At 43.1% G+C, this 22500-nt stretch overlaps 1 protein-coding gene across 2 annotated transcripts in view; it reads right to left on the minus strand.

The window, feature by feature from the left end:
- Positions 1-6394, minus strand: part of SWAP70 (switching B cell complex subunit SWAP70) — a 95872-nt gene extending 89478 nt beyond the window's left edge. For both annotated transcript variants that reach the window (XM_071218214.1, XM_004470242.3), the window contains exon 1: positions 6242-6394. In XM_071218214.1, the coding sequence (XP_071074315.1) occupies positions 6242-6340 (99 nt within the window). In that variant the 5' untranslated portion in view covers positions 6341-6394. The remainder of the gene's footprint in view (positions 1-6241) is intronic.
- Positions 6395-22500: the final 16106 nt, after the last annotated feature.

The following is a 22500-nucleotide window of genomic DNA, read 5'->3' on the forward strand; positions in this document are numbered from 1 at the left end:
TGGGGGTTAATTAATTATTAATTATAGCAGTGATTCAAACACATTTATGTAAATGGGTACTTTTCTGAAAAGTAATATCAGTATATATTCCCAAGATGCTGTCAATAGTCCGAACTTTTCATAATTTCTTTTTAGAGAAACATGTAGATTATGATTATGGCAGGAAAGAATCTATGCCATCAGTCTACAATCTTCAAAATATGTATATATAACAATAACAACAATAATAATTTCTCAAAAATAAGAGACTATGTCTTCCTTGAAAATCTCTTCTCCCTCAGCTCCAATGTTGCCCAAAAATGGTATTATCTCTTTCTCTGATTTCTGGCCCCCTGGCTTCTCTTTTTGCTCTCATAGCCTACTCTAGCCATTCCCAAAGGCTTTTGGTGGCGCTCTCTCTCCTGTATCCATGTTTCAGCTACCAGATCCTATACTGACAGACCCACAATTCCGAAGAATATCATCTCCAGCTAAACATCCATCCATCATGGACCTCAAAAAACAATAAAAAACAAAATAACTCTACCCACAGCTCCTTCTCATAACTTTATTATTTCACTTAATAGCCAGTACTTAGTGACACATGAGAAATTCTGAGACATTTTTGACTGTCCTTTCCTTCACCCCCTCACACCAAATTACAGGTCAAGGCCTGTGGACAGCAAAATTCCTCCATCCATCATCCCCCTTGTCCATCATGCCTCTGGCTCCCATAACCGTGATCTGGGCTATTACAACGGTTTCCTAAATCCAATATGCCCATTTCACTCCAGCCCAGCACATACGCTACTACTCAAGTGACTTCTTAAAGTGCAATTCTTCCCATGCCACCGACAACAACAGAAGCGGACAAAGAGGACGGCAGCAAATAGACACAGAGAACAGGCAACCGGGGTGGGGGGGTAGGGGAGAGGAATAAATAAATCTTAAAAAAAAAAAAGTATAATTCTGACCATGTCCCATCATCCCTCAAGAAACTTTGAGGGCCCCTAACATCTATCTAAATAACCTGGCACTCAAAGCCTTCCATGTACTGACCCCAACATATCTCTACAGCTTTTTCACCATCAATAGCTCTGTATATACACATACACTTTACACTCCAATCAAAATAAATTATGCATGGAGCTGGTGTTTCTGCGTGATGGAACTGGACTCAGAGGGGATCTCTTTTCACAAGACTTGCATGCTACTTTACTGGAATTGTAGTTGGTGCTGGGGTTTAAGATATATTTAGGGGATTTGAATCTCTGGACTGACAATATGATACCCAGGCCCAGAGCCTCAACAGACTTCAGCTCCTACACTCTGATTTATTGGACTTAACCCCACTCAGCTAACATGGAGTTGAAGAAGGTCAACCACCACACCATGGAGCCTAGAGTGTCTATAACTGAAAGCAGGAGTGCATCCAGTATCCATGTGGAATCTAAGCCCCCACTTGACATAGATGTGCAATGGACACAACCAATCCAATGTCCACAGAGAAAATGTGGCATGGGTGTGGGAAGGGTGGCCATGGTGGCTGCTGGGTGTGGGGAATGGGAGGAAGAGATGAGATGGGGAGGCGTTTTCGGGACGTCGAGTTGTCCTGGGTGGTGCTTCACGGTCAATTACGGGACATTGTAGTCCCCCCAGGGCCCTGGATGGAACGTGGGAGAGTGTGGGCTATGATGTGGACCATTGACTATGGGGTGCAGTGATGCTCAGAGATGTACTTACCAGGTGCAATGGATATGTCATGATGATGGGAGAGAGTGTTGTGTTGCTGTGAGGGGAGTGGGGGGTGGGGGCGGTGGGGTTGAATGGGACCTCATATTTTTTTAATGTAATATTTAAAAAAATAATAATAAAAAATTTTTTTAAAAATTAAAAAATAAATAAATAAGTTATGCAGAAGTCCCCATAAATACCTGATTGTTGTCTCTTGCAATAGCTTACAGGGTTCCCCAGAGCTAACACTAGTTAATAAATATCCCATGAATGAATGAATAGAACGGCCTCAATCCTTTCCCTTTTCTATATAATCACATCCTAGCTTCCTTGAGAAGTTTATTTCAAATAAAATTTTTCACAAAGTAATCCCACCAGTAAAAAGTAAACCCTTCTCTAAAATCTCTTCGCCCCTTATCTTTTGTCACATTCAATACCTTCCAACCAATAATGTCTCTGTATTTCTTCACTTATCTCTACCACCGGACTTTGCATTTTTTAAGGATAAGGTAATTGTTTGATTAATATAATCTATATATAGAATGCCTACTCTAATTGTTGCTTATTCTTCTTAATTTGCCTATCAAACTTTTAACTCATTAAAAGTGAAGATTCCTATTTGCTTCTTCTCTCCCCAGCTTTAGCTATCACACCACCCTTACTTAGCATTGGGTACAGCGTGTAACATATGTGTAACATACGACATGCCCATTATATATTTAGTGAATGTATCCATTCACTATCAAAAGTTCTGAAGATAATTCAAAACAATACTTTAGAATACACAGCCTTCCAAAATAATTCTTTTCTTACCTAAAATGATCATTTTTAACCCTCATTTTGGATATATAATTTTTAGTATACTCTTTAACAAATCAATAGTTCCTCCACAGAAATATTAGCCTTTTTAAAAATTTTTATTGTAGTAACATATACACAACTCAATATTTCCCATTTTAACCACTTTGCAATGTACAATTCAGTTGTATTGATTACATCCACAATATTATGGTACCATCGCCAACATCCTTTACCCAAACTTTTTCATCACCTCCAACAGAAAAATCTAAATCCATTAAGCAATAACTCCCCACTTCCCTCACCCCCTGGTCCTTGGTAACATATAATCTAATTCCTTTATGAAACTGCTTATTCTAGATATTTCATATAGGTGAAATCATATAATATTTCTCTTTTGGGTTCTCTTCAAGGTTCACCCATGTTGCAGCATGGATATTAACTCTTAAAAGCCTAAAAAATACTAATTTTTTTTAGTGAAAATTAGCACAGCACCTTATATACAATAGACACATAAAAGGCTGTTATATGGGAGAATGAATGAATGAACAAAATAAGGCAAAAACTCTACTTTTGGCTAATGGATCAATGAACATCAAACTTCTGAATCAAACACCAAAAAGGAGAGCCCAAATTAGAAAGTTTTAATTTTTTTCCACTGGCAGGAGGAACAGAATTGAATCAGTCTCAAAGTCTATCACTTAAGTAGACAAGGGACAAACAGGGTAGAGACAAAACATAGTTACACAGTTGCATCATTAACATCCTATGGTTAAAAGCTATGAACTAGGATTTAAGACTTCCTGCCAAGCCTGCTGTCAAGAATTCTATGGACCTTTTCCTATCAAGCAGTCATATGATTATGTTACCATATAATGAAAATTTTAAATAAAGTGCAACAAAAGTCATAAGAAAACATCTCATTTTATGCCATCAATGGGAAGAGAGAAAATGTAGAAAGCATTGGCTCAAAAGTTTGAAAAGTCTGGTTCTAAACTTACATTTCAGAAGCCTCATCTATAAAATTTAGGGATAAATATCTAGGAAAACAGAACAGACTACAGGCATTCCTCATTTTACTGCACTTTGTTTTTAATGCACTTTGTAGATACAGCATTTTTTACAAATTGAAGTTTTGTGGCAACCCTCCATCAAGGAAGTCTATCAGTGCCATTTTTCCAACAGCATATGCTCACTTCATGACTGTCACATTTTAATTAAGGTATGTACATTGTTCTTTCAGACATGAAACTATTGCTCACTATTGACTATATTACAGTGTAAACATAATTTTTATACGCACTAAGAAATCAAAAAATTCGTGTGATTCACTTTATGGCAATATTCACTTTTTTGTGGTGGTCTGAAATCAACCCACAATATCTCCAAAACATGCCTGTACCTTCTCTTAAGATCTTTCAAATATGAATGATAGTTGAAAGCAAAACATTTTAACCATTTTAACCTTGCCTGATGGTGTTTTGAATGTACATAGATTCATAACTATGATAATGTAACATAAAGGGGAGAAGATAAAGGTAGCTATACATCCCTCTTAAAGTGGTAAAATATTAATTCTAATTGGACTGAAAAGTTACATATGTATATTGTAATATCTAAAACAACCACTAAAAAAACTATACAAAGAAAGATAGTCAAAAACTCAAAAAGGAATACTGGTGGAGCAGGAGTATTGCAAGTGGAAGAGAGCCTGCTTCCCATGTACAAGATCCTGAGTTTGATTCCTGTACCCCCTAAAAGCAAAAACAAATGAAAAAACCAACTCTCATTGGGGAGCAGATGTATCTCAGTGGTTGAGTACCTGCTTCCCATGTATGAGGTTGTGGGCTCAATACTCCGTATCTCCTGAAAAAAAAAAAAAAGGAATACTAAAATATACTAAAAAAACCCAAAGGTACTACACTAATGAAAGAAGCTGTTGATGTAGGAGGGGTGGGGGATATGGAGAGTGGGCTTATGGGAATCTGTTATATTTTTTAATATAACATTTTGTGTGAACTATGTATCTTTTAAAAATAAATTTAAAATATATTTTTTTAAAAATTAACCCACAGGGAAACAGGAAAAGAGAATCAAAGGAACAACAAAAAAATCAAATAATAAATTGGTAGTCCTAAATCCAACCACAGCAATAATTACATTAAGTGTAAAAGATCTAAACACACTAATTAAAAGAGAGATCATCAGAATGAATAAAAAAATAAAAAAACAAGACCTGACTACTGCTATCTACAAGAAACCCACTTCAAAAATAGTGGTATAGGTAAAAGTAAAAACTGGAAACAATGCAAATGTTCTTCAAGGATGAATGGATAAACTATGGTACATTCATACAATGGAACACTACATTTAATTTAAAAGGAATTACTGATACATATGAAGTGAATCACTAAAACATTATGCTGAGTAAAAGAAGCCATTCTCCAAAGAAAACACACTATATGACTCCATTTATATGACATTTTGGAAAAGGCAAAACAATAGCAGCTAAGAACAGAACAATGAATGCCAGCAGTTGCCAGCAGCGGAGTGACGGTGTGACTACAAAGGGTAGCATGAGGAAGCTTTGGGTCTAAAGCAACATTTCTGCACCCGGATTATAGTGGGAGTTACATGAATCTACGCATGTTAAAATTCACAACTATACACACAAAAAGTCCATTTTACTGTATGTTAATTTTTTAAAAATAAAGAAATTATTTCCCTGGACCCTGGAATTACGTCCCTTCCAGACTATGTATGAGTCTATGGATTAGAAAAAGAGAGGATGAAAAGAAGACAAGGGGGAATGCGAAATCCCACTGGCATAACAGAACCTCCTAATAACTGTACAAATATACAAAGCAAATCCAATCTTCAGAAAATTCATTTCTAGAAGAAGCTAAGAAAATCAGACATTCAGGTCCAAAATGTGTATATTTTAAAACATCTGTGAATGGCTCCTCTTGTCTGTTTCCATATTTTATATTTTCAAGAAGCTGCCCATTTCTCCTGGCTGAGGGCCACTTTCCCTGCTTGGGGTTACTCAATTTACAATCATCCCTTTATTTATACCTCACACCCTCACGCAGTGGTGGGGTCTTGGGCGGCCACAATAAAGACTCCGCAACGGCCGCTGCCCGAAAGATCGACGCTCCTGACCCGAAGCTAAAGTCCCCGGGGGACACACCACACCCGCCACTTCCAGACCCGAGGACTCTGGGCGGGAGGGTTTTCACAAGCCAGAAAGCGCCCCTCACCGCCAAAGCCCCCCAAAGCGTTCTGGGCATTTCTCCCTACTCCCGACAGCCCACCGCCTCGGGGGCTGCGCTCGCGGCCGCGGTCGGCAGCAGGCTCAGCCTGTGACCCTGGGCAAGTCTCTTCCCCTCCCAGCGCAAGAGGGAAACTGCAGGCAGCCCCCAGGGAGCTTCCCACCTCCCTCCCCGAGGTCGAAATTTCCTGAACCCTCGGCGCCAACGGGGAACCCGGCTCGCCGACCTCCCTTCTCCCCCACCTCACGTCGGGTCCTGAGGGAACTAACACTCCGGCGCGAAGGCACCGCCGGAAGGCACGAGGGAAGCAGAAGAGGCCAAATCGCGGTGCCTGCCCCGCCGCCCCCGAGCAGGCCGCCGGCGAGTTCCCGCCCGCCCCTCCCGGCGGCCACGGCCTCCCCCGCGGGAACGGGCCTCAAGCCCGGGAGGGAGCCGGCTGGGGGCCCGGGGGCGCCCACCTTGAGCTGGGACTTGGAGACCTTGCCGCTGCGGTCCAGGTCGAGCGCGGTGAAGGCATGCCAAATGGCCTTGAGCAGCTCGTCCTTCAAGCCCCCCATGGCCGCGGCGCTCCTCGCCGCACCCCGCCTGCCCGCGCGCCCCTCGGCCGCCGCCGCCGCGTCACGTGCCCGCGGCGCCCCGCCCCGCCGGCCCCGCCCCCCGCCCGCCGCCCCCCGCCCGCGGGGGCCCGCGACGCCGAAGGCCGGAGCCCGGGCTGGCCGGGTCCCCTCGCCGTTGTGGGTGGGGTCGCCCGGCCCAAAGTCCCGGAATCCCCCAAATGTTCCTCGGGCCATCACGGGCCATTGTTGTTACTCGCGTGCACTTCAAACAAGAGCCACCATCACGAGGAAAAACCCGACAGACGGGGTGAGCAGCCTGCTCAGCTCTGAGCGGCGCGCCTCACTGAAAAGCGAAGGCCAGTCCCTGCCCTGGGGACGGAGGCATTGCCTAAGAGGACTAGGAAAGACCCCGAGAAGTGCAAGCACAGTCCTCCAAGTAAGCGAGCGTATGGAGGGAAAAGGGAAGCGGAGGGGGCTGGTTGGTTCATTCCGCAAACGTTTATTGATGCCCACGTTGTAATGGGCTGTGGGAGCACCGAGGTGGAGTTTAAGGCGGGTAGGAGCCAGAGAGGGTCAGGCAAACTTTTCTTTTTAACCCGCAGCTGTTGAGGGTGGGTTCACACCTTAGGAAAGGTCTGGCCCTCGTAATGCTGCTGTTCCTGTGCCTGCACCATAGAAGATACCCCGCTCATCGCACTGAGGACCCCAGCAAACCTTTCTACCCATCTTACTTATCCAAGCCTAGTAGAGGGTGGCCCCATTGTAGATGTTCTGTTAAAACCTGTTTACAGAGGTCACTTGAGCTCTTTGAGCCCCAAATTCTCCACATATAAAATAAGTACACTTGCACCAGATGTTCTCGAAGAGTTCTTCAGTGCCAGCATTCTAGAATAATAAACTTATGGCTGGCTGACTCCAAACTGATTAAGTCATCAAGTGCAGTGCCTCTCCACTCTACTCCAAGACCAAACCTGGGCAATAGGTTTAGAAGAGCAAATAAGGAGGTGGTTCTCGGATAAAGCTTGGGGGTTTTCCCCTCTTTTATGTTTCTTCCTGCACACAGATGTACCTTATTTTTTTAAAAAGGAGGGGAGTGGACATGGCTCAAGTGGTTGAGTGCCTGCTTCCCACACGAGAAGGTCTCAGATTTGGTTCCCAGTGCCTCCTAAAAACAAAAACAAACAACAAATAAACAAGAAAACCAGCTCAGAGGAACTGATGTGGCTCAGTGGTTGAGCACCAGCTTCCCACGTAAGAGGTCCCTGGATTCAATCCCCTGCCCCACCACCCCAAAAAAAGGAAAAGATCACAATATTGAAGGGAGATTTTAAAAGAGCAGAAAAAGAAGAAGCTGCTTCAATAAATGTGAGGTCAAAAGGGACTCTGACCAGGTTGAGGAGAGGCTGGCACCGATGAAGTTAAGAAGCAGCAGCAAAGGGATTGTCAGCCCCTTTTTGTGGGGGCCCTGGAGCCTCTATCCCACTTAGCACCATTGGTCAGGCCTTCTCTTATTCTGCCCAGCAGTTCCCAGCTTCAGCCCAAGTCTGCCAAGTTAGCCAACTCACAGTTTGAATCTCTAATTTCTTCATGCCAACTCAGCTTTTCCTGGGTAGTGACAAAAAGGAAACCCTACTATTTGTCAAGGTTCAGCTTAATCACCAGACGCCATTCCTTCTAATTCAGTATCTGGAAGCACCACCCAAAAAAGCTGGCTTTTTTATCACATGGTCAGGATGTACTGGATTCCAAATTCCCACTTCTTCCACAATCCCCATTTTCACAAACGAAACAAATTTTAAAGCAGCATGATGTTAAGGAAAGAACTGTACTTTGGAATCTAACATATTAGTTATCTATTCCTTCATAACGAATTACCCCAAAACTTAGCAGCTTAAAAATGACAATAAGAATATATCCTATTTTCAGTGAGTCAGGAATTTAGAAGCCACTGACTCGAGGCCACTAACTCGTGATCTCCCAGTATCTCGGTACGGTGCAGTCAGGATGTGGGGCTGCAGTCATCTGAAGGTGGCTGGGACGGGAGGATCCCTGCCAAGATGGTTCACTCACATGGTACTGGTTGTATACAGGTGGCCTCAGTTCCTTCCCATGTGGGCTACCCACAAGTTGCTTGAGTATCCTTACAACATGCCAGTGGACTTTCCCCAGCTCAAGTGATCCAAGAAAGAGAAAGATGGGAGTTGCAATGTCTTTTATGATACAGTCTCCAAAGTCTCTTGCTATCATTTTTGTGATATTCTATTGATTACTCAGATCAGATTTGGTTAACGTGGGAGGGCAGTACACCAGAGCGTGAATATCAGGAGGCAGGAATTGTTGGGGGCCATCTTAGAAGCTGGCTACCACACAGACATGGGACAGAATCCAGGCTTCCCCATTTGCTCACCCAGATTAAGTTTGAAGCTTATTTCTTCTTATGTAAAAATGGGGATGCTAATATTTATCTTGCAAAACTGATATAAGGCCTATATGAGTGGTTACTATATATAAGACCGAGCATCTTGGTATCTGACGTTTGGCTCATGTGGCAGTTTTACTCTGTGTCGATTAGCTCACCTGGAATTCACTTCCCCAAATTTCCCTTCCCAGTAGAGTTCCAGGTTAGGACTGGCCTCAAGAGAATTTGTGTAAGATTTGCAAGGAGCAAGTGAAGCAAGACCATTGTGTTCATCATGCCAGGCACTGTTACTGATCTGCTAGTACCCGTTGTTGGCCCGGAGCAGCAGCTGGCCCACAGCTCCTCCAGATCCCCCCATTTTCCCTATTTTAGCTTCTCTGAGTCCTGGGTAAGACATATGTGTAGTTCCATGGCAACAGGCATCAGCTTGTTCTATAGGTCACATGCATCACCAAGGTGAAAGACAGTTGTGGGTTCCATATGATCCTCATGAGATCCGATTTGTCCTTGTGGGTTCTAATTTGTCCTCACTCTCCCTCCACTTTACTGAAACTTTTCTTCTGCATTGCTAGCCCTCATAACCTACCAACAACCTTCCAGAGGCAACAACCTTCCAACGACTTCTTCAACCAGCTTCCTAGCTTCCCAAGCAGTGACTTTTCTCTGATCCTCCAACCATTTCCTTTGAGACCTTTTATTCTCTAGTTTCTCCTGCAGTTGTGTTATGTCTAATCCCTATAATGAATTTTGTATTCCATAGGGGTGCTACTTCCCTAATCACCCCCTAACAAATGCTGACACTGGTGGTTAGATACTTCTTTAACAAAAAAACCTAGCACACGTGGCCTAGGCTTGGGGACAGGAGTAGGCAGAAGCTAAAAGAGCCTCAAGTGAAGACTTGAAGGACAGTGAGGTACCTGTTATTAAGATTAGAAAAAAGGTGACCCCTGTTATATAGAGGCAGAAAGTTTGGCAACACTGTTGCCTGAAGTAATGTGGAAAATAAAAAGTGCATCTAATTAAAAATGGAAAGGGTATTTAATGATCTTTGGATCTGGCTAAGGAGATTTCTAGGGCCAACTTGTTCTAGTCCTCTGTGACAAAATACAAGAAGAGAATTGAACTAAAGAAGTAATTGTTTAATTTTCAAGCAGAATTTAGAGGGAAGGTAAAAGATCCAAGACTTGCTAGGTTCAAAAATAAAGGTGTTTCTAATCCCCCATCTCTCCCAGCAAAAGATTGTCAAAGCAAGAAAGGGCCTCATAGCAAAGATAAATCCAGCACACTCCAAATAAAGTACAGCCTCTGGGTAATAAATCATATCAAGGAAACAGCTATGAGACTGAAGGATATGCTTCATAGACATGCCCAATTAGATTAAAAAGAAAAAAAAAGTGCAAAGAATTTTAAGAGCATTATTTCAAAGTACTTAATTCTCAGCCTAAGGCAGAGAGGGGATTGTCTCAAAGAGACTAGGGTGTGGCTTTTGCAAACAAGGTGAACCTCAATACAATTACTAGAAAACACACAAAAAGTTTAATACTAGAACTAAAAAGTTTATACTAGTAGAAGCACTACTAACATAGACTAAAAAGAACAGAAATGAAAAAAGGCCTCAGGGTCTCCAAATTTATATGGACAGGAAGCAGACTGAGAAAGCAACTGTGCAAACACAGGCTATTTCTTATGGAAAGGGAAGAATGACTATGTGGAGAACCAAGAGCCCAGACTGCAGAGCCAAGAAACAGAATCATTCCCATGGAGCAAGACAGGGCTTATGGAACTGGAAACATGTGCCTGGCTGGATTTCAAAATTGCTGTGGACCAATAACTGCTCTGTGCCTCTCTATCCTCCTATCCCTTCCTTTTTGAAGGGGAATTTTTATTGTAATTACCCTTTTGCTATATCATCATCTCAATATGGTCAATATGCAGAAAAGAGTTAACATGGCAGGCCTGACTAGGTATCCTTAGAAAGGCCTGCTTATAAGGTTGGCCCATGCTAGCATCTAGGAACTTAGATTTCAAGAGGGTTGCTACCATTAATTGATAAGCATGGCTCACTGTGCCTAAATTGTTTGTACAAACAGTATGGTTTATGCTGACCACCTGCTTTCCTTCTGGGAATCTGGAATTTGGGTATGTGACTTGCCCTCAATGAAAACCCTGGCTTCTGAGTCTATAATGAGCATCCCTGGATGACAGCATTTCATATGTATTGTCACAGCTCATTGCTGGGGGAATTAAGCATATCCTATATGACTCCACTGAGAGAAGGCTCTTGTGGAAATTTGTGGCTGGTTTCCTCTGGACTTAACCCCATACACCTTTCCCTTTGCTAATTTTGCTTTGCATCCTTTCACTGTAATAAATCTTAGCTGACCCTATGCTGAGTCTGCTGAGTCCTCCTAATGAATCATGTAACCTGGGAGTGGTCTTGGGGACGCCTGACATAAGAAAGCATAGGGCAAATAATTTGTCTCTTTAGTTCACAGTTCTTCATATCAAGAAGAGTTGCAACCAAGGAGCTTCATCCACACCTGAAACTGATTTAGATGAGCCTGGACATATTAGCTAAAGGGGTGTTGATGCAAAATACCAGAAATCTGTTGGAATTTACAAAGGGTGTTTATTTGAGGTAGAAGCTTACACTTACCAGGCCATAAAATAAGTTACTTCCCTCGCCAAAGTTTGTTGCCACATGTTGGAGCAAGATGGCTGCTGTGTCTGCTGGGGTCCAGCCTTCCTCTTCCTCTTAACACTCTGTGGTCTGGGCTTCCTCCAATATCAGCTGTAGGCTGGAATAAGTTTCATCTCTCTCCTGGGCTTGTTTCTCTCTGGACTCAGCTACTCTGGTCTCTCCACAAGGTCAGTTGTAGACGATAGACTTTTTTCCTGGGGCATCTGCCATGTCTATGGAGTTGTCTCTTTTCCTCTGTATTCTTTTCCTGTGTGTTTACTTCCCAGGGTTCCAGGATCAAAAAAACAAAAAACAAAAAAACCTCCAACTAACTCCTTTGCCTTGGCATTTTCTCTGGGAGTTTCCACCCACCAAGCAGCAGGGACTCAGCATCCTATTAACATGGCCCAATCAAAGCCTCAATAATAATTTAATCAAAAAGAAGTGAAACCTCTCAAGTTAATACAATTTCATATGCCCAGAGGAACAGACAAGTTTACAAACATAATCCAGTATCTATTTTTGGAATTCATAAACAATATCAAACTGCTACACTGGGCTTCAAGCCAATCCCACGAAACAGATATGAATTGTGGTGGCTGGTGTAATTTCCAAGATAGCTGTCATGAATTCTGTATGTCTTAGTTTCCTGGCAGGTAAAACAAATACCATTTAATAGGTTGGCTTAACAACAGAAATTTATTGGCTCATGGTTTCCAGGCTAGAAGTCTAAAACCAAGCCATCATCAAGGCAGTGATTTCTCCCTGAAGACTGTGGTGTTCTGGGACCTGCTGCTGGGGATTCATGGATCCTTGGCTTTTTTGTCACCTGTCAATTCACATGGCAACATCCTCTTCTTTCTCTTCCGGGTTCCATTGACTTCCACCTTCTCCCTGTGACCTTCTCTATAAGGCCTCCCTCCAGTAATAGGATTAAGATCCATCTTGAGGAAAGCTGATGTGGCTCAAGCAGTTGGTTACCCACCTATCACATGGGAGGTCTCGGGTTCGGTTTCCGGTGCCTCCTAAAGAAGAAGAGCAAGATGGCGAGGTGACGTGATGGGCTAGTGCAGCGAGCAGACCCAACAAGATGATGCAACCAGATGACGCAACAAGGAAACACAATGAGACACAACAAGCAAGGAGCCGATATGGCTCAAGCAATTGGGCACTTCCCTCCCATGTGGGAGGTCCTGGGTTCGGTTCCCAGTGCCTCCTAAAAAAAGATGAGCAGACACAGAGAACACACAATAAACGGACACAGAGAACAGACAGCAAGTGCAAACAACAATGGGGGGGAATAAATAAATAAATCTTTTAGAAAAAGATCCATCCTGATTCAGTTGGCCACACCTTAACTAAAACTTAAGGTGAACAAACATCTTCAAAAGTCCTGTTGACAATGGGTTCATACCCACAGGCATGGATTAGGATTAAGAATATATTTTTCTGGGGTTCATAATTCAACCAATCACACCATCTGTTCTGGTTTGCCAAAGGGGTGCCAATGCAAAGTACCAGAAATGCATTGGATTTTATGGAGGGTATTTTTGGGGGGTAAAAGTTTACAGTTTCAAGGCCATGGAAAGTCCAACTCAAGGCACCATAAGAGGTGCTTTCTCACCGAAGTCAGCTGCCACATCTTGAAGCTAAATGGCAGGTGACTTCTGCCTGATCTCTGCCTTCCCCTCCAGGCTATACTGCCTCCCAGAGCTCAGCTGAGAGTAACCAGGCACAGGGCTTGTCTCTTACTGGGTCTCCTCTCTCAGGCTCAACTGCTCCACTTTCATCCCAATTTCAGCTGCACGCTATCAGGTAAATGGTTCATCTCTCCCCAGGCCTCAGCTGCTGAGCCTCTCCTTTCTGTCACATGGCAGGGACAAAAATGGCAGAGTTCCCTTTTCTGTGTCTGTCTGAGTCTCTCTGTCTCCCTTTATATCAGACCCTGCAAGAGGGTGGAGACTCAGCACAAATCCCTGCTGATATATCCAGTCAAATAGGTCTCACACCCACAGGAATGGATTAGTTTAAAACATAATCTTTTGCTTCTTTGGGATTCAAAAACTGTCATACCATCCTTCCCTAGAGATACATGCTGCTCCTCATATCAAGAGATAAAGTCTAGGGAAGCGGATGTGGCTCAACTGATAGAGTGTCCACCTACCATATAGGAGGTCCAGGGTTCAGCACCCAGGGCCTCCTGACCTGTGTGGTGAGCTGGCCCACCCGCAGTGCTGCCACAGACAAGGAGTGCGTGCCATGCAGGGGTGCCCCCTGCGTAGGGGTTCCTCACGTGCAAGGAGTGTGCCCCGCAAGGAGAGCCGCTCCATGCAAAAAAAGTGCAGCCTGCCCAGGAGTGGCGCCGCACACATGGAGAACTGATGCAGCAAAATGACACAACAAAAAAAGAGACACAGATTCCCAGTGCTGCCTAACAAGAATGCAAGCGGATGCGAAAGAACACACAGCGAATGGATACAGAGAGCAGACAACTGGGGTGGGGGGAGGGGAAGGGGAGAGTAATAAAAATAAATCTTAAAAAAAAAGATATAAAGTCTAATTCTCCTCCACGTAGAACAGGACTGGGCTCAGTAACTTGTTTGACCAAGAGAATGTGAAAAAGAAGCAATATCTTGGGACTTCTGAGGGTTGACTGTAAAAAGCCTTAACAACTTTCACCCAGTTTTCCTAGAATTCTTGTTCTTGTGATGCTCTCTCTCAGAACCTCACTGCCATTCTGTGAGAAGCTGAAGCCACATGGAAAGGCCTCATGGGAAGAGAAAACAATGCTGCCCAGTCCCCAGCTGTTCAACCGTATCAGTTCAGGCACCTGATACTAAGTGAAGGAATCACCTTGGGCATTCTAGTCTCATCAGACACTACATGAAGAGCTCCAGACACAGGGTCTCAGTCAAGCTGTCTCAGCCACCTGCAGCTATTCGAGCCAGCTCAGCTGAGACCCCAGACGTGGGGAAGCAAAGACAAGCCACCCTCACTGTGCCCTGCCTAAACTCCTGGCCACTGGATCATAAGTATGTTTTGGGGTGATTTGTCATGTAGCCGCAAGGACAGGATACTGTTCCCAAGATAATATTTCCTTCCCCTACACACCAACAAGGATTCTGGCTTGGCCTACTCATACCCTTCCTCTCCCCCTGCCTTCCAAGGAGGGCCCTGCCTTCCCAGACAAGTTCTTGAGCTGTTTTTCGTAAAGGAGAATTAGGAAGTAAAGGAAAAGGGGAAGAAGAACACAACGCACAGGTTTTTTGTGGGGGGAGGGGCATTCATTGAGAAGAAAGGAAAAGGAACTGCAGTGTGAAGCCGTGGATGAGAAAGAGTTAAAGGGAGCGTGCAAAGATGCATCATGGGAAACTACACGTCTCCACAGTGTTTGAAAAGTACAGATAAAGGACTCAAAATGTTGTTGTTCTTGTTGTTTTAAAGATTTATTTTTTATTTATTTCTCTCCCCAACCCCCTCAGTTGTCTGTTCTCTGTGTCCATTTGCTGTGTGTTCTTCTGTGACCGCTTCTATCCTTATCAGCAGCACCGGGAATCTGTGTTTCTTTTTGTTGCGTCATCTTGTTGTGTCACCTCTCCGTGTGTGCAGTGCCATTCTTGGGCAGGCTGCACTTTCTTTTGCACTGGCAGCTCTCCTTACTGGGCGCACTCCTTGCGCGTGGGGCTCCCCTACGTGGGGGACACCCCTGCGTGGGAGGGCACTCGTTGCGCGCATCAGCACTCTGCATGGGCCAGCTCCACACCGGTCAAGGAGGCCCCGGGGTTTGAACCGCGGACCTCCCATGTGGTAGGTAGATGCCCTATCCATTGGGCCAAGTCTGCTTCCCTCAAAATGTTTTGAAATTAGTTTTGGCTGCTTTGGCTGTGTTCTTTTATTCAGGACCAGTTTACTCATGGCTTTTTTTTTTTTTTAAGATTTATTTTTACTTATTTAATTCCCCCCCTCCCCCGGTTGTCTGTTCTCTGTGTCTATTTGCTGCATCTTGTTTCTTTGTCCGCTTCTGTTGTCATCAGCGGCACGGGAAGTGTGGGCGGCGCCATTCCTGGGCAGGCTGCACTTTCTTTCACGCTGGGCGGCTCTCCTTACGGGTGCACCCCTTGCGCGTGGGGCCCCCCTACACGGGGGACACCCCTGCGTGGCAGGGCACTCCTTGCGCGCATCAGCACTGCGCATGGGCCAGCTCCACACGGGTCAAGGAGGCCCGGGGTTTGAACTGTGGACCTCCCATGTGGTAGATGGACGCCCTAACCACTGGGCCAAGTCCGTTTCCCAACTCATGGCTTTTTAAGTGTTATATCTAAATGAGCATTCCCTCTTCCTTCTACTAGGTTCCAGACCGTCCTGTCTTTTCCTGCTTAGTGCAATAGAGGAAAAGTAAGGGTTGATTTGAGAGTGTGAAGGGTGAACATGCTGGTCTGTTAGGAACAGAGAAGGCTTCAAATGCGGAAATGACAATGAATCTGAGACCCAAAGAATGAGTTGCAGTTAACTGGGCAAAAAGTGGGAGTAGAGCCTTTCAGACAGGAAAAGCAGCCTTGAAGAAGCACGACTTAGTGAAGAAAAATGAGTGGACAGAGTGAAGAAGTGTGGAGAACAATAGGAAGAGTGATAAAATGGGAGGAGAAATTAAAGAGGTGTCATCCGAGCCCTAATAAAGCGGGAGCACCAGGCCTGTCAGTTAGCTCTGAAGAGCTCTTATCTCCCCCAGAGGCCCCAAATACCCTGTAATCAGCAGGCACAATCTGACAGCAGGAAACCAGAAATGCTGAACGACTGTGACTGAAGCTTGGCAGAAGTGGGAGTAGTTCTGGCCTCTGCAACAGCAGCTGATATGAGGAAGAAATAAGGTAATAAACACTGTGAAAGCACTGGATAATCCGGTAATAGCTAAGCCCATCCAAATGAGAGGGGTGATAGTGACAGAAGACAAGGAAGAGAACAATAATAGAGTTCTGATGCCAACAAGGACAAAGACCTCTGAGATGTTATGGTTGGGTGCTCAAGATTCAAAAGCAACAAAATCTGATCTTTTAATTATAACAACTGTTTTTTGCCATTTGTATTTCTTCTTTGGACAAATGTCTATTAAGTCTTTTGCCCATTTTTAAATTGGGTCATTTGTCTTTTTATTGTTGAGTTGTAACATCTCTTTATATATCCTATTAAACCTTTATCTGACATGTGATTTCCAAATATTTTCTCCCATTGCATGAGCTGCCTTTTCACCCTTTTGACAGGTCCTATGACATGCAAATGAGGAGATCCCATTTATCTATTTTTTCTTTTGTTGCATGTACTTTGGGCATAAGGTCCGTGAAACCACCACCTATTGCAAAGTCTTGAAGATGTTTCCCTACATTTTTTTCTAGTAGTTTTGTGGTCCTGACTTTGATATTTAGGTCTTTGATCCATTTTTAGTTGATTCTTTTTCTTTTTCCTCTCCCCTTCTCCCCTCCCGCCCCCCCCCCCAGTTGTCTGCTCTCTGTGTCCATTTGCTGTGTGTTCTTCTGTGACTGCTTCTATCCTTATCAGCGGCACCAGGAATCTGTGTTTCTTTTTGTTGCGTAATCTTGCTGTGTCAGCTCTCCATGTGTGCGGTGCCATTCTTGGGCAGGCTGCACTTTCTTTCATGCTGGCGGCTCTCCTTATGGGGCGCGCTCCTTGCACATGGGGCTCCCCTACGTGAGGGACACCCCTGCATGGCATGGCACTCCTTGCATGCATCAGCACTCTGCATAGGCCAGCACCACACGGGTCAAGGAGGCCCGTGGTTTAAACCACAGACCTCTCATGTGGTAGGCGGACGCCCTATCCACTGGGCCAAGTATGCTTCCCTAGTTGATTATTGTATAGAGAGTGAGATAGGGGTACTCTTTCATTCTTTTCGTTATAGATATCCAGTTCTTCCAGCACCATTTGTTGAAAAGACTCTTTTGTCCTGTTAACATTAATTTGGCAGGTCTGTCAAAAACCATTTGACTATATAGGTGAGGGTTTATTTCTGGATTCTCAATTCTGTTCCACTGATTAATGGGTCTATCTTTATGCCAGTACCATGCTGTTTTGAACACTGTAACTTTGTAATATGTTTCAAGGTCAGGTAGTGAAATTCCTCCCACATTGCTCTTCTTTTTCAGAATGCTTTGGGCTATTCAGGTGCACTTTCCCTTCCAAATGAATTTGGTAATTGCCTTTTCTAATTCTGTAAAGTAAGCTGCTGGGATTTTGATTGATATTGCATTGAATCTATAAATCAGTTTGGGTAAGATTGACATCATCATGATATTTATGTATATACTCTTGTCTCATTACACAGAGAGAAATATATGTTTATATTTTACAGATAAAATATACTTAACAGAAGAAACAAAACACCCCAAAATATTAACACCTAATTTTAAAATTAATACAAATTTAAATATATCCTATTTTATTTATTCTCCTTTTTTGTTATATATATATATATATTTTTTAATGCTCAGGTATTTTCTTTTTAAAAAAAAAAGGATTTATTTTTATTTCTTTCTTTCCCCTTCCCCACCTATTGTTTGCTCTCTGGTTTCCATTTGCTTTGTGTTCTTCTGTGTCTGCTTGTATTCTTGGCAGCACTGGGAATCTGTGTCTCTTTTTTGTTGCATCATCATTCTGCATCAGCTCTCCATATGTGTGGCACCACCCTGGGTGGGCTCTGCTTTTTGCATGGGGCAGCTCTCCTTGAGGGGCACATTCCTTGCATGTGGGGCACCCCTACACTGGGGACACCCCTGCATGGCATGGCACTCCTTGTGTGTGGCAGCACTGTGTGTGGGCCAGCTCACCACATGGACCAGGAGGCCCTAGGGTTTGAACTCTGGACCTCCTATATGGTAGGCGTATGCTCTATCAGTTGAGCTATATCCACTCCCATTATATTACTCTTTTATTCTTTTATATTTAAATTTTTCAGTTTGACTCATGAACCTTTACAAATGTTACAATTGACTGTAGTTATTCTTTTTTGATGCTCAAAATTATTACAGCACAGTCAATGGGAGCTTTCTTAAGATGGTTTATTTGTCCAATCAGTACTATTTCAGACATTTTTTAAAGCACCCTTCTCTTGAACATTGTAATCCCCTCTTGATTTTTCCTTGCTCCAAGATATATGGAATTGGCTACACTTTTAAGAGTCTTGGTTTCTTTTCAGAGCATAGTAGAAGCCAAAATGTGGATGTTGGGTATACAAATCAATTTGCTAAGAAATTGAAGGACATTGTTTCCAGGTGATAAATCTGAAGAATATTTTTCATTTTAAGGCCATTAGTTTGCATTAAAACTTTCTGTTTTATGCAGCTTAATACTACTTTTCTGTTTTAATATAAAAAGTTAATCTTCTCTACATCATACTTCCTTAATTATTAACCTCTCAACAAATCAATTGCAACCTCTTCTCTTTTAAAATCTTTTTTTTTGGGGGGGGTCATCTATCACATTCTGAAGTCTCTTCATTGATGCAAATTTGTTTGCACACTCTTTTTGGTGCAAAGTAAATGTAGTGCCCAAGTATAAGAAAGTAGATTTTTCAGTAAGCTGTTAGCATCTATTTCCTGTGTTCTGCTTTAATTTTAATCCTTTTTGGAAAATATAAATATCCATACCAAATAAATAAACAATTTAGCATTGTAATCAAATGCAATGATAACAAAACAAACCTGATACACATTTCATGAATTGTTACTGTATTAATAAGGTAATTAAGCATGAGTGGAAACTTTTGTGTAAATAATGGCAATTATACACCGGAAGATAGCATGTCAAGGATTATATTATAGGAGAGCTGTGGAAAGATGGGGAGTTTAGGGAGGAGCAAGAAGCTACTCTTAGGGCTGAATAATTCTGGAATGGTAACTCTACAGCACAGCACCTTAAGTCATCAGCAGAAGGGACTCAGTCCATGACAGGAAGAGCCCTACCTGCCAGTTCATTGTTGGAGCCCAGCACCTGGCACAATACCTGATTCAGAGAAGATGCTCAATACATATTTGTGGAAGAAAGGAAGAAGGGAAAGAAGGAAGAAAGGGAGTGAAGAATAGAAGAAATAGTGTTTGCTTCCTCCCCCAAAGAGGGAGAAGATGAAAGAAATAACCTCTTACAAATAAACATTACTTATAAGAATAAATATAGGAATACTGGAAGCTAAATTAAACCCATGGTTTTAATATTTTTAAATTAGATTTATATGTAATTGTAGCTTTGTAATTATTGTATTTTTGTGTTTTTATCTACTATTTGGTGTGTTCGGATGTTTAAAATGCTTAAGGAATCATCTTATTGGATTTATGTTTGTAATTTGGATTGTTTAAGGGAATTTAATTAAATCTGTATGGTGATAATTATGAGGGACTCCCCAACACTCATTTTACTTTGAGATAATTAGTAAAAGCCACCTGGCAGTCCCATTCTTCTTGCCAATGATTGGTTTTGGAATGAGCATATGAAATATTTCTAGCCAATGGGATGTGAGTAACAGCCTGTCATGGGGGCTTTTAGGAGAGGTTTCTACAGTCCCAAGAAAGTACCATAATAAAAGTTCCACTTACCCCGCTGAATTCTTGTGTCTGGATAAGATGCTGACACTGTGGTAGGCATACTGCTACCACAGGATGAGAGAGAAGCTAGAACCAAGAGAATCAAAAGGAATTGGAGCTGGAGCCCAGATTTACTGGTCTGCCCTACCTCTGGGTTTCATGTTATGTGAGGTAATATATTTTGTTATTGTTCAAGCCAGTTTGAGTCAGGGTTTTCTGTTCTTTTCACCTAAAAGAAATATAGTTTGTAATCAGGATTTAAATATTAAAAGTTAAAGAAAATTTTATTTTCTAAGTTTTGTTTATGAGGCATGTAAATTTGATAAATGGAGCATTAATTATACTTGAAGTTGAAGAGGGTGTTCCTTTGCACATACTGAAACCCTTTGGACTTTTAAGAACCTAGAGACAGGGTGGAGAGGCGAATTTCAAAGAGGGGTTCATCTCTTTGATCCTTATATGAGGACCTACAGGTAACATGAGAAATGTCTTCAAAGGTGGTGAAATATCTTCAACCATGGCACTAAATATAAACTCGGGAAGACATATCTGCAGAAATCAGGAATACTGATCTCTGCTGGTGGTGTTTCCTGTGAAGGACACCAGAGAGACCAGAGGAACAGATCTCTAACAGGTGTATAGTCCCAAATTCAAATCCCTTCAGGGGCTGGGCAATAGGAACTTGTGGTCCCATCTGGCAGAAGCATCTTCATTTAGATCAAGCTGATTTTACCGTGAGGATATACAGCTTCATTGTCTCCAGATCTTCCCATTTTTCCAGAAAAGCCAGAAACCTGGTTTATGTAAATCTACCAATTTTTAGATTTGGGCCCCCAATTCAACTTAAAAAAAAAAAATGCACTCAGGTCAAATAAAACACATCTTCAGGTTGTCAGTGGTCCACAGGTTGTCAGTTTGCAACCTCAGCTCATAGGCATAGAGCTGGGGTCAGGTGGACACATGTGGAAGTTAAGAGATCTGCCCTGTGCTGCCAGGCAGGGCAAACATTTCTCTCCCACAAAAAAACTCAGAACCTTCTTCTTTTTTTTTTTTTTTTTAATCTTACTATCTTTTTGGTTTTTTTTAAATTTCTCTCCCCTTCCCCCCCCCACGCCCCAGTTGTCTGTTCTCTGTGTCCACCTGCTGCGCTCTCCTCCCTGTCCACCTCCTCTGTGTCAGTAGCATGGGAACCTGTGTTTCTTTTTGCTGCGTCATCTTGTTGTGTCAGCTCTCCGTGTGTGTGGCGCCATTCCTGGGCAGGCTGAACTTTCCTTCGCACCGGGCGGCTCTCCCTACGGGGCGCACTTCTCGCGCGTGGGGCTCCCCCACACAGGGACACCCCTGTGTGGCAGGGCACTCCTTGCGTTCATCAGCACTGCGCATGGACCACTTCCACACCAGCCAAGGAGGCCCGTGGTTTGAACCGCGGACCTCCCATGTGGTAGAAGGACGCCCTAACCACTGGGCCAAGTCTGCTTCCCTCAGAACCTTCTTAGGCACTTAGATTCTCGCCAACATAGCTGAAAAATATGTGACACACTAGCATGCAAAATGTCTGTATAGCTGAATGAAATGACCTGTTGCATGGGGCTGTATTGTGTCATCTGCTCAAATGTTGAAGACTGACACAATTTTCATTTCAATCTTTACAGGAACCAAGTTGCATATCTGATCAGTGGTTAGTGCCCAACGGGTTCAGCCCCATTAAATGTTGCTATATTCCAAGGCTTCATAAGCTGGGATCAGCCATTCACCTGCAAGTGAAAAATAAGAGAGAGAGGTTGGGAGAGAAAGAGAGATAGAGAGAAGGAGACTGAGACAGAGGCTGAGACTGCCAGTCCCCATGGGATATGAGTCCTGAGAGAGCTGGATTCTTATCACACCTCCCTGGAGCTTCCCAGGGTAACCCAGAATAGCTCCTGCACTACATGGTCAGACAAATATGCACTGGTTTCTTCATTGGATAGGTATAGAAGTGTGGGAAATGGGTTAAAAATAAGGGTAAGCCCTGGGCAAATGAATGCCTCTGACTCATAGAAAAATCTTCTCATTTTCCTGGGCTATCTGGATGTTATTTTTAAATAAGTGTGCTATGACACATTGCAACAGGAAGAACTTAGGTTAGATATCAAGAACAATTTCCTGACTACACAGATTATGAAACCTTAGAGCAGGTTACAAATGAAGAAGTGGCAGAAGTGGAATCTCCATTTTTGCAGGACTTTTTGGTGTGGGGTATATGCCTCATCTATTGGTCAGATGCTATCGCTGGTGAGGTGTTGTGTAATGTGTCTATAGTCTCAGTGACAGCCATCACTTACAAAGGGTCAACCTGCCCACCGTCCTTGGCATTTATTTTATCAAATCCTCAAAGAAATCTAAAATATTCCCATTCACAGATGAGGAAACTGAACTTCTGAGAGATGAAATAATCTGCTCAAATTCTTCCTGTTAATAAATAGTGGTAGGATTA

Source organism: Dasypus novemcinctus, chromosome 10 (assembly GCF_030445035.2).
Source record: "Dasypus novemcinctus isolate mDasNov1 chromosome 10, mDasNov1.1.hap2, whole genome shotgun sequence".
In the NCBI taxonomy this organism is placed as follows: Eukaryota; Metazoa; Chordata; class Mammalia; order Cingulata; family Dasypodidae; genus Dasypus; species Dasypus novemcinctus.